The sequence below is a fragment of the Hyaena hyaena genome, unplaced genomic scaffold (assembly GCF_003009895.1).
Source record: "Hyaena hyaena isolate Hyena2069 unplaced genomic scaffold, ASM300989v1 scaffold_68, whole genome shotgun sequence".
Taxonomy (NCBI): domain Eukaryota; kingdom Metazoa; phylum Chordata; class Mammalia; order Carnivora; family Hyaenidae; genus Hyaena; species Hyaena hyaena.
The window spans coordinates 919,196-931,495 of NW_024080700.1; the positions used below are offsets into that span (position 1 = coordinate 919,196).

At 52.4% G+C, this 12,300-nt stretch overlaps 1 protein-coding gene across 1 annotated transcript in view; it reads left to right on the top strand.

The window, feature by feature from the left end:
• CNGB1 (cyclic nucleotide gated channel subunit beta 1) overlaps nt 1-12,300 on the top strand; it is a 71,781-nt gene that overhangs the window by 44,985 nt on the left and 14,496 nt on the right. The window contains exons 21-27 of the mRNA XM_039232580.1: nt 516-724; nt 1,968-2,018; nt 2,282-2,368; nt 4,386-4,450; nt 5,278-5,400; nt 10,852-10,993; nt 11,720-11,879. Of these exons, the coding sequence (XP_039088511.1) occupies nt 516-724; nt 1,968-2,018; nt 2,282-2,368; nt 4,386-4,450; nt 5,278-5,400; nt 10,852-10,993; nt 11,720-11,879 (837 nt within the window). The remainder of the gene's footprint in view (nt 1-515; nt 725-1,967; nt 2,019-2,281; nt 2,369-4,385; nt 4,451-5,277; nt 5,401-10,851; nt 10,994-11,719; nt 11,880-12,300) is intronic.

Sequence of the window (12,300 nt, forward strand, 5' to 3'; positions counted from 1 at the left end):
CCATCCATCCATCCATCCATCCATCCATCCATCCATCCGTCCATCCACCCATCTGTCCATCCATCCATCCATCCATCCATCCATCCATCCATCCATCCATCCATTCATCCATCCGTCCATCCATAAATCCATGCATGCATGCATCCATCCACCTGTCCGTGTGTCCATCTTCTACGCATTATTTATTATGATGTGTTACAAGCAGCAAATACATTTTTGGAAATACTTCAACAAGAATGAGAGCAAAAGTGTTTTCTACTTAGCTATCCATTATCTAATAATGCCCCTGTAAGTCCCCCTACCCCACTGAGTACTCTGATTTCTTAGGGCCTAGCAGTGATTTATGTTTAAATCAAAAGAGTTTTACACACACGCACCCCAGTTATAGAAGCACCACCTCTAACGCTTGCAGGAATAGACAAGTGGAAAGGGCCAAGTCCCACCCTGATCCTACTGTGACGAGCCTTCTTCCTACTGACATTCTAGCACATTCCTGCCCTCTTGCTCCCCTGCAGACCTGATGTACATCCTGTGGTTGTTCTTCGTGGTGCTGGCGTGGAATTGGAACTGCTGGCTGATCCCCGTGCGCTGGGCCTTCCCCTACCAGACCCCAAACAACATTCACCTCTGGCTGGCGATGGATTATCTGTGTGACCTTATCTACCTCCTGGACATCACCGTGTTCCAGCTGCGCCTGCAGTTTGTCAGAGGCGGGGACATCATTGTGAGTCCTGGGCAGGTGGAGGGGGCAGCCGGGGCCTTCAGGAGGCTGACCCCTGCTGCGGTGCTAGACGACATAAAGGAACGAGATCTCAGAAACATCTGCCCATGCTTATTCAAATCACACACTCCAAATATTGCTCATGGGTGAAGTGGTTCCTGGACCACCTGATAGAATTAAAGATGGAGAAGCAGGGGCACCTGGATGGCTCAGACGGTTAAGCATACGACTTCGGCTCAGGTCATGATATCACGGTTCGTGGGTTCGGGCCCTGCATCAGGCTCTGTGCTGACAGCTAGCTCAGAGCCTGGAGCCTGTTTTAGATTCTGTGTCTCCCTCTCTCTCTGACCCTCCCTTACTCATACTTTCTCTCTCTCTCTCTCTCAGAAATAAATAAAAACATTTTTTAAAAATTTAAATAAATAAATAAATAAATAAATAAATAAATAAATAAATAAAGATGGAGAAGCAGCCAGCAAATGGCCTTTAGGTAGGCCTGGTTCAGATCCCAGCTCTACCACAGCCAGCTGAAACACCCCTCTGAGCCTGTTTCCCCATCTGTAAAATGGGGTAGTAATTGTTCCCACCCCACAGCGTTGTTGTGAGGGTGGATTGAGATTATGTAGGCAGAGTGCTCAGCACAGGGAACTGGTGGCCAACGACATGTCCTGGGGGTCCTGCAAAGAACACGTCATTTTGGCCGGTTTGAGACCCTGTGCCCTGGCGCAGACTCCATTTACCGGGGAGGAAACTGAGTCCCGGTTCTGACTTGGCGAAGGCAGGGGGCCCAGTCCCCGTCTCCCTGTGCAGGTCACTTTCCAAAATGCCACATCGATGATGCCTGCTCCTCTGTGTGCAGGCAAGTTAGGGCTGTGTCTCTTAAACCATTTAGAGGAAAACGAATTCCCTGGGCAGCCTCTTTCCAAGCCTGAGCAAAGCAATTGTCAGTTTCTCAGTAAACAAGGTTGCACATGGTCCAGTTAGGTCCAACATGGCCAAGAGAAGAAGCCTGATACTGACTTTCCAGCTAGGAAATGGGACTCCAGTGGGGTGACCTTGGGCAACTCCCTCCCTCTGGGAGCCTCCACCTCCCCACCTGCAGACCCTGAGCCTTCCGCCCAAGCTCCCAGTGGCTACTCGGCTACTCCTAGGAAAGCTAGAGGCTCCATGGGCATTTCCAAGCTGCTCCCGGGGTCAGAGATTAAGCCCTGGGGCCATTTCACGGTCAATATTCCTTTTCTTTCAGACGGACAAGAAGGAGATGCGTGATAACTACCTGAAATCTCGTCGCTTTAAGGTGTGTGCCAGGGGGGCAGATTCCACTGGGTGTTGGAAGGTGGTGTTTCTGGGGTCCCTAGGGGCCTTGGGGCTGGTGTGATGTGACTCCTGCCAGGATCGCACAGGGTAGGCCAATGGCTGGGTGGTGGAATGCTCTCTGCCCTTCCTGGGGCACTCTGACCTCACCTCTCCACTGAAGGTAGAGACCCTGTTCCTCACCCTAGCCCCAAACCCTGGCGCTGCCTGTTTTATACACCCTGTGCTGTCCCACTGGGATTTCAGATGGACATGCTCTGCCTCCTGCCCTTGGACTTTTTCTACTTGAAGTTTGGTGTGAATCCCCTCCTGCGCTTGCCCCGCTGTTTGAAGGTAGGCTTCCCACCTGGGGCCTTCAGCCCCTCCGTGCTCTGTGCTGGCACTGACTTCTTAATGGCTGCCCTGAGCAGCACTGGAGAAGGGAGAGGAGGGGGGGCCCTGAGCACCACTGGGGATGGGGGTGAGGGAGGGCAGGGTGGGAGGAAACTAGGGTGGCCCCAAGGGAGATGGGAATTTCCTTACCAAGTTTAGAGCTTAGTTATGCTGTGTGTTAGGTATTGCTCTGGAAATTTTAGAAGTACTTATGCCTTGACCCCATGAGGTGAGTGTTGTTAGTACCAATATTTTACCAGAGAGGTTGAGCACCTTGCTGTAGGTCACACAGACAGGAAGGAATGGAGTCCGGGTTCGAACCCAGGCCGACTGTCTCCACCATCTATGCCTTCAGTAATTATAGAAACACAACAGAGGAACTTCTGCTGTATGAGGGTCTGCATCTGAAGATGGGGCCACTGAAGCTTGAGTGACAAGCCCAAGGGCACAGGAGCGAGGTAGTGCCCAGGAGGGGTTTGCACATGCAGACCCATACCTGTTTCCTTGTTGGTTGTTGCTCGGTGTCATTACAGCCGTCCCTCCTGCCTCTGGGGCAAAGTGTCCTGTGTCCCAGTGAGAGGTGACACAGGGTAAAGTAGAGACCTGGTCACTGTCCTTTAATGTGACTGGGGTAGACAGCCAGTCAGAGCACGTGGGACCCCCCAAATGGGTTTTTCTGGCAGACCCATCAAATTCAGCTCTCTCCTTACTTGATACTATGGTCTCTTCCCCAAAACAGCAACGAGGGAATTTACAAAAGGGGCAAACACAATGACCTCAGTAACTTGGAAAAACGGGGCGGAGGAAATAGGGAGCAAGCAAGTGCCCGATGAAAAGAAAGCACATCTTGCTGGAACTGAGCACAGCCGCTGCTGCTGAGCTCCCTGGCTGCCACGAGACAGGAGAAAACTGGAAGCGGCACCAGTCCTAGCTGACGCCAGCCCCCGGGGGCTGCAGAGGCAGCTGCTTTAGAGCCAGACAGCTGAGCAAGGGAGCCTGGGTCCACAGCCAAGTTTTACCCCACACGTGGCGGCGGGATCCATCCCTGGGTTCGCGTGGTGGTAGTGAGCGTGCATCGCTCGGCGGCCTGATGTTTAGCCCGAGTCTGGACAAAACTCTGAGCCTAAGGGGAGAGAGATCCAAGCCCACAGCTCCCTGCATCCGTGCAAACTCGGAGGGACGCTGGAATGGGCACCTGGAGGATGGCCGGCGCATCCCGCAGGGAATTTCCCTCACTGCCGTTTTCCAGCGTCAGACAACACGTGTGCAGTGTCACGTGATGGAAGGAGCTTGCAGCTTTGAGGATGATCGGGGTTCGAATACTGGCTCTGTCAGCCAGCAGCTGTGTGCTTCAGGCAGGTGGCTCAACTTCTCTGAGTACCACCTTCCTCTCTGTAACAGGAGAATGACAACACGTGCCAATAGGTAAAACGGGTGATGTATGTAAAGTGCGGACCTCAAAGGTGCTCAGTAAAGAACGGTTACTGTTCTACTTTTATTTCTGCCTGGCTCCTGTGCCCTGGGGCATGTCACTCAAGCTTTTCAAGCTTCAGTTGGGAAGACAGGAAGAAGATTAGAAAGAAGCCTTTGAAGGACCAAAGGAAGGGGCATTAGGGGTGCTGTTTCTTGATAAAATGGCTTCCTTTATAGGCAAACATTGAAAACGGGGTCCTTAACCTGAGATGCACGTACCCCTAAAAATTACATGATAGGCTTCAGAAGTCTGGGCGTCCCCTGACCCACATGCAGACTGTGAGAACATGACCGGGTGTGATTTCTGCACGGTCTCCAGCAAACTGGTACAAGGAGTTCCTGGTCCCCACCCCTCAAAGGGCCTCGGACCCCTGGTTTGGAATGCTCACTCTCTGGCTTCCTCTGGGGGGCGCTGCAGAGACAGCCCTCCGTTCTGGGGACCGGGCAGGAGGTAGAGCGCCACCCACTGGCGCGGGCTGTCCTGACGCTCTGCTCTCCTTTTCAGTACATGGCCTTCTTTGAATTTAACAGCCGCTTGGAATCCATCCTCAGCAAAGCATACGTTTACAGGTGAGACGCCCTACACACACACACACACACACACACACACACACACACAACACAGGCTGTTTGCAGCAACTACGGAGCTAGGCATTCTCTACTCACATTTCTTCTCCTTTTGAGCTCCCGTGGCCCCGCAGGCCCCAGCGCTACCGGAAGCCAGGCCTTTTCCTGGCCCTTCTCTGAAGGGATGTTTGTTTTTTTAGAGAACCAGGAATGTCCCGTTTCCCCCAATTGTGAGGAGAGCACACATAGGTTCAGATGCATGGCTCACCCGTGTTTCCAGGGAGCCGGGCCTCATTTTGGTCTCAGCTCCGGGAACTGGGCCCCTCAATCTAGCTCAAACATGGGGGAATGGCGGCCACCTCCTGGATGTCTGAGAACGGGGCACAAGACCAGCCAGGCCGCGCTCGGGGACAAAGCCTCTCCGCATTGCTCGTGGAGTGGCACTTCTCGTCACACATCTGTCCCTTCTCTGCCCCTCTCCGAGGGTACGTCCCCCTCGGGTCCTTCACTCCCCCAGACCTGTCTGCACGTGGAACTCGGGATCATTCCAGCCCCTGTCCTTGACAACTGGCTGTTCCCACACCGCCGTCCCTAGCTGGCGCAGTCTCAAAAGAGCATCTGCTTGGCCCAGTCCAACCACTGGCTGGTTCCCAGCAACCAGGTGTTCATCCTGCCAGGCAGGACAGGGCTGTGAAGCTCCAACAGGGGGATGTGTGAGGTGGGCGTCGGGGGAGGTGAAGGTGGACTTGCTCCCAGCAGTCCCTGCCCTTGGGGTGAGAAGTCATGGCCACCCTTCCTGCCACATGTTAATGCTTTTCCTTCTTTCACAGGGTGATCAGGACCACGGCTTACCTGCTCTACAGTCTGCACGTGAACTCATGTCTGTATTACTGGGCATCAGCCTATCAAGGCCTCGCCTCCACTCACTGGGTTTACGATGGTGTGGGAAACAGGTGAGCCAGTCTTCTTCCTGGGGCCGTAATTCACAGTCCTAAGAGTCTTGGAAAGGAGTCCCATCGCTGCCATGTGACTGAGGCCACCTTGCTCCCCAGGCACCATTGACATGATCAAGTTTGAGGACCATGTCTCCACGTCCTCACTAAAAAAAACATTTCCAGAGCACCTGCCAGGGCCCAGGGGAGCACAGACATGAACAGGACTTGCTAGAAAGATCCTTTCAGCCTCCCAAAGTGTAGTAGAGTTGGCAAATTCACTTCACATGTGCATCTACTCTTCTGCCCCATGGTCATGGCCAAAGGGGAAGGAGGCCAGAGCATACTTCTCGACATTGCCTCCTGGCTAATCACTAGCCACACAGGAGCTGGCAAACAAGGCAAAACCTTCTTGCCAGTCCAGAGAGCTGCCATGCATTGTGGGACATGCTCAAATAATGACGATGGCAATGGTACTGCTACGAATAATAGCGACAAGCACTTAGAATGGACAACACTTGTTATGTACCGTTTGAAGTACTTAACCTACTAATTCACTTAATCCTTCCAGTAATTTTCCAGTACACAAGACAGGTACTGTCATCAGCTCCATTTCACAGATGAGGTAACAGATAAGAAGTGATCTCCCAAGGTCACACAGTGAGTTCGTAAATTCAAGAGCTGGATTGAACCCTGGCAGTGTGGCAACAGTCTTAACTGGCTTAGCATCTGCCCAGTGCTGGAGAGGTGTGGGGAAGTTGGCATGGGACAGTCAATTCCAAAATGTTAAGTTTGACTTTGGCCTTGGTAAGTGGAGGGAAGGGACAGAGAACCCCTGGGGGAGGGAGCAGCCCATAGAAAGGTGTGGAGTTGCAAAATGGTGGCGTAAGGGCACTGGGGCTATCTTGTGTGGTGGAGAGGTTGGTTTAATACTGTGGCCACTAACCACGTGGGGCCACCAAGCGCTTGAAACGCATTGTGACAGATGTGAAATACACACAGGTTCGGAAGACATGAAGAAGTATGTCAACTGCCTTATTACTAATGTCTAAAATACTGGCTACGTCTCAAAATGATATTAATTTTGATATTTAGGGTTGACTAAAAAACATTACTGAAATTAATTTCTGCTGTTTCTTTTTACTTAGCAAAAAAGTAGCAACTGGAAAATTTTAAATTACATTTATGTGGGTCGCATCATATTTTTACTGGATGGCATAGTTTTAGGCAATGGGCGACCAATGCAGGGTCCTTTTTTTTTTGCTGTTCTTTGTTTCATATATATTTATTCTGATTATAAAAGAAAGATCAGGGAGCACCTGGGTGGCTTAGTTGAATAAATGTCTGACTCTTGATCTCAGCTCAGGTCTTAATATCAACTTTGTGGATTCAAGCCCCATGTTGGGCTCCATGCTGGGCATGAAGCCTCTACTTAAAAAAAAAAAAAGAAAGAAAGAAGAAAGAAAGAAAGAAAGAAAGAAAGAAAGAAAGAAAGAAAGAAAGAAAGAAAGATCAGGAACATAGTTTACTGTATTTCTTTGGTTCTAAGATGCAGTTAATTCTTTGACACAATATTGAGTCAACAAGGCCTTTTGGAAGAAAAGACATATTACAATAAATGTACACATAGATTGTAAGATACATCCCAATTTTAGAAATGTGAAAATGTGGAAAAATATGTCACCCACAGAGATATAGGATAGCATAATATGATACATATTTGCCCATCAGTGAATTATTTCCAAGCCACTATCCATCCCTCCCCATACAGAGAGGCCGGCCTCCCTTCAACCGTTCTGTGATCTTTGGGCGCGGAATGTGTTTCCAGTTCTTCCGTCTGACACGTGATGCCACGTGCGCATCTTTGCATATGAATCTTTGTCCTCTGGCCTGATTGTTTTCTCACACTAAATCCTAAGGGGAGATCGCAACGCCTAGGATGTGAACATTTTTAAGATAAAAAAATTATTATTTTAGTTAGTACACTATGTTTTTAGAGCAATTCTAGGTTTACTGAAGAACTGTTGGGAAAGTACAGAGAGTTCCCATATGCTGCCACATTTTTTAAAAAGTTTTTTTGGGGGGGGCAGGGAGGGGCAGAGAGAGAGGTAGGGGGGAACAGAGAATCTCAAGCAGGCTCCGCATTGTCAGCACAGAGCCCGATGTGGGGCTCGAACTCACAAACCCTGAGATCATGACCTGAGCTGAAGTCAAGAGTTGGACGCTTAACTGACTGAGCCACCCAGGCACCCCCATCACATTTTTTTTTTAATTTTTTTTAATTTTTTTTATTTCTAGGAGAGATAGAAAGAGAGTGTGAGCAGGGGAGGGTCAGAGAGAGAGGGAGTCACAGACTGAAACAGGCTCCAGGCTCTGAGCTGGCAGTCAGCACAGAGCCCGACACGGGGCTCGAACNCCAAGAACAACAAGATCATGACCTAAGCGAAAGTCGGACGCTTAACCGACTAAGCCACCCAGGCGCCCCTTCCCCCATCACATTTTTAAAGTTCGGATGGATATAGAAAGCTAGCCCAGTTACCCTCTTACCTCTTGCCTCGAAACCTTTTAAACAGGATGACAGGACCCAGGGGGATCTCAGAAGGAGGACTCTGCTGGTGATGGCCGAGGTGGGGACAGACAGAGGGGATGGGAGCGGAGGAGCCAGTTAGGGGAGCACAACAGGCCCAGACAAAGGGTTTCTGTGGTCGGGAGAAGGGAGGGCAGTGTGGGAAGGAAACCAGAAGCCCACGAGGTCGGACCAGGGGTGTGAGCCTGGAGATCCAGGGCACAGGCGGCCAGGGTCAGGAGGCCAGGGGAGGGAAGAACAGAAGCTGTTCACTGAAATGTTCACTCAGTGACCCTAGTTGAGACCCTTCCCTTTTCAGAGACTCAGTTTCTCCTCTACAGCATGAGGATAGTATTGTATTCAGATTTCTTGGGAGGAATAATAAACTAATGTGTGTAACACGTCCAGCTCACGCCTGGAGGGGTGTCAGTGACCACTTCCTAGCTACGCTCATTCATATGGGGAAGCCGGCATGCCAGGAAAGGGGTTCCCAGCCTGGGACCCAGAAATATAAGGGGGTCCCTCTCCCAACCCTGGAAATTGGAGCTCAATTTTGAGAACTTGCTGGCTTCCCTAAGGAGAAGGTTGCTAGCTTTCCATTTCCATCCATCAAAGGGGTTTGTGCCCCAACAAGCTGAAACCCCACGTCCCAGGAGCGGGCCTGGCAGGCCCACCATGGGCAGGCCTGGGATGGAGTGGCAAGCAGGGAGGGGGAGGGCAGGGGACGGCTGCCTGGGACTCCCTTCTGCAGGGACCTTGGAAGGGGCGCACTGTCTTGGCCACAGTACCCTTCTCCAAATGAAATCCTGCAGGGAACCCTCAGTATGTGCAGGGAACCCTCAGTATGTGCAGAAAACCCACAAATAGTCAAGGAAGTCCAATATCCTCGGTAATAGTCACTTACAAAATAGTGACCATTTGTTGAGTCTGCTATGGGCCAGCGGCGTGAGGACCCAAGTTCCCACAGAGCTGGGCCCTTCATCCTGCTCTGCTTCTTTCTGGTCTGGAGCATGCAGGGGCCCCCATAGGACACAAGGACTTCAATGGGGACATTGCTCCTGTCGCCTTTCTGTTGGTGGCCCAGCAGCCCCCCCACAGCTCCCAGCCAGAGCTTGACTGTGTCTGTGCTTATTGTGGCTGCGCCCTCTGGTGGCCAGGACCGGTATGATGGAGGACTTAACAGGGGAGGCCTGTGTTGTCCTGGGATTTCTGGGTACCAGGTGGGGATGAGGAACAGGGCTGCCCAGAGCCCCGCCCCAGGCCTTGTAGCTAGTAGTCAGAGGCAGACACCCCCTCCCCCACCCCAACTTGCCAACAACCTCTGTCTTCCTCTCCCTGCGCTCACTGCACGACTTCTTGCCTGCCCCACTAGGGGGTGAGCTTCCTGAGGACACAGGCGGGTCTGTTCCCCACTGCAGGCATGTGGCGGGCACCAGCAACAGTGACGGCTGTGGTCGCTGACATGTACCCAGAGCCCGTCAGGGGCCAGGCGCTCTTCTAGTACCTCATTTCGTCCTCGCGGGCACCCTGTGAAGCATGCTTCACAGCCATCATGCCCATTTTGGGAGACAGAAGCTGAGGCTTGCTGAGACTGAGTGATTCGTCCGCGTTCTGCAGCCAGGAAGCGGCAAAGCTGGGTTTGAGCCGGGGCAGTCCAGCTCCAGGGCCCACGTTCTAACCGTGACTGTGCATAACAAGCTGGCGAATGGAGCTTGGTGGGAGGAGCCGTTTGGGGTCATCCTCACACTGGATGATTTGCTAGCTGGATGATGTCTTGATTTTGGAGCTTTGAGGGACCTTGAAAGTGTGGGTGTATCAGGACGCGGGAGCCAGGGCAGGTGCTGGATGCCTCCTGGGTGCCCTGGTAGGAAGACAGGAAAGCCAGCTGGGATTGCCCTGTTGACCTCACCCATTGCTGTCCCCTGGGAAGGCACAGCCTGAAGGTATGAACAGCTGTATGAGGGACTCTTACTTCTCTGTGATAATGAGATAAGCTTGGGGCATCTCCCGTACCTTTTACCACCCAGTAGGGCCCCGGCACCCATACCTCCCTTCCCTGGATCATATGCCTGTGTAGAGGGGTTACCAACAGTGGGGTGACAGCTCAGAGAAGCAGATGACAACCTGAGTTCCAATTCCAGCTCTAGACCTTGCCAGCTGGTGACCCTAAGTGTTTCCTTTCCCTTCGGGAGCCTCAGTTTCCCTGTCTGGAAAATGGATGGGCAAGGGAGAGGATCAGAAAAGGTAGTCAAGGGGGCGCTTGGGTGGCTTAGTCGGTTAAGCGTCCGACTTTCGCTTAGGTCATGATCTCGCGGTTCGTGGGTTCGAGCCCCGCATCGGGCTCTGTGCTGACTGCCAGCTCAGAGCCTGGAGCCTATTTCAGAGTCTGTGACTCCCTCTCTCTCTGACCCTCCCCTGCTCACGCTGTCTCTCTCTCTCCTAGAAATAAATAAAAATATTAAAAAAAAAAAGAAAAGGTAGTCAAGGTATCGTCCGAGTCCAATGTTGTTCTTGCTTTCCATGAACCAACATGGCAGAATGGCCAAGGGAAGTTTGTAGAAATTGAAAGAATATTGAGGGAGCCCAGGCATCAGGAGTCAGAAGGCCCTGGTCTAGCCTCCTGCCAAGTGTTTTGAGCAATCTCCCAGAGCCTCAGTTTCCACATCTGTAAATGGGGGTGACACCATGCCTCTGCAGGGTTGGGGCAGAGCCACAACCCAGCAAGATAGCATCTGTGAACATGCTCCAGAAAGTGCAGAGTGCTCTGCACGTGTGCAGCTCTTTTCCTTGCAGTTAGAAGGTATAAGGATCTTCTTTTTTGCACAGTGCACATCTGTCAGAGCAGGCCACCCAGGCTCAGCACGGTGGGGCCTTTGCTTACCATGGTCCCCTTCTTCTTTCTTCAGCTACATTCGCTGTTACTACTGGGCTGTGAAGACCCTCATCACCATTGGTGGGCTCCCTGACCCCAGAACGCTCTTTGAAATCATCTTCCAGGGGCTGAACTATTTCACGGGTGTCTTCGCTTTCTCTGTGATGATCGGACAGGTAGCTGGGTCCCTGGTCTGGCTTGCCACGCACCTGCCGACGGGACCCATCTCCTTCCCACTGCTGCCACAGACGTCACCATCTGTGGCCATTCCTTTTGGACTAAGTCTGGGAGAGAGCACGGGACCCCAAGTCAGGAGGCTGGAGCCCTGGGGCCTGCTGGTGAAGGGGATGGTGGCGGAGGTCTGGCTCCCATTCTTCTCTGCTGTTGCTTCCATTTGAAATGATAGTCCCTTTGGGGTATCTTTGGAGAGCTGGGCTGAATGGCTTTCTGCAGAGGCTGAGGATTTGGGCTGTTCTCTTGGAGAGAAACCCTGGGAGTGTCTGATGCGTTGGGGATGCATCTCATATTCTACTCAGTGCATGGGGCCACGCTCAGCCGGCCTCAGAATTGCCTTTAGGGGCCCTGCCCCGTGGGGCGGCACACCGGGTTATTTCCTCCGGGAAGTTCAAAGTGGCGTCTGGTGCCAAGAGACCATGTCCTACTGGAATCAGCCCAGCCCGGCGGGGCATTTCCTCCTGGTGGGGCCCTAGGGGCCCTCCCATCCCATGTCCACCCTGGAGAAGGAGTTTACCCTGTCAGACAGTCCCCGTCTCTGTGTGTGGACATGGGTCTCCCTCTCTCCTGATCCCCCTTCCTTGAGTGCCCCTGGTCTGTGTAAACACGCCCAGGACGCATGTCCCCAGAGCCCCCCTCTGACCCCTGACTCTTCCCCCCGGCCCTAGATGAGAGATGTGGTGGGGGCCGCCACCGCAGGCCAGACCTACTACCGCAGCTGCATGGACAGCACAGTGAAGTACATGAACTTCTACAGGATCCCCAGGTCCGTGCAGAACCGTGTCAAGACCTGGTACGAATACACCTGGCAGTCCCAAGGCATGCTGGGTAAGACTTGGTGCCCCGGCTACCACGCAGTTACCCCGTGGCCACCTCCTCCCGCGGCCCTGCCTTTCTGGTCCCTGCCTTTGACCCTGTGTCCCTGAGGTCCTGAACACTTACTTAAGTGAGAGGGGTCTAGGGAGGCCTGTGAAGTGGCCCACGCTGGGCTGTCAGGAGACCCCTGAAGACTTGAGAGCCTTGTCTTCTGCACGCCCTGCCCCTCCTTCACCTGCCTTGAAGTGCACCCCCCTCAGAGCTAGACGTACAGTTGGAATCAAGAGAGAAGGAAACCCTTCTCGCTTTCTCTTTCCATGTACACACATACACATATATTGTGTGCCAATGTTTTGATGTTAAGCTTTGCTTCTGAAATAATTTGGCTACAACCAAATGCATTTCATTCACCACTGTTTCTGCCTCCTGGTCA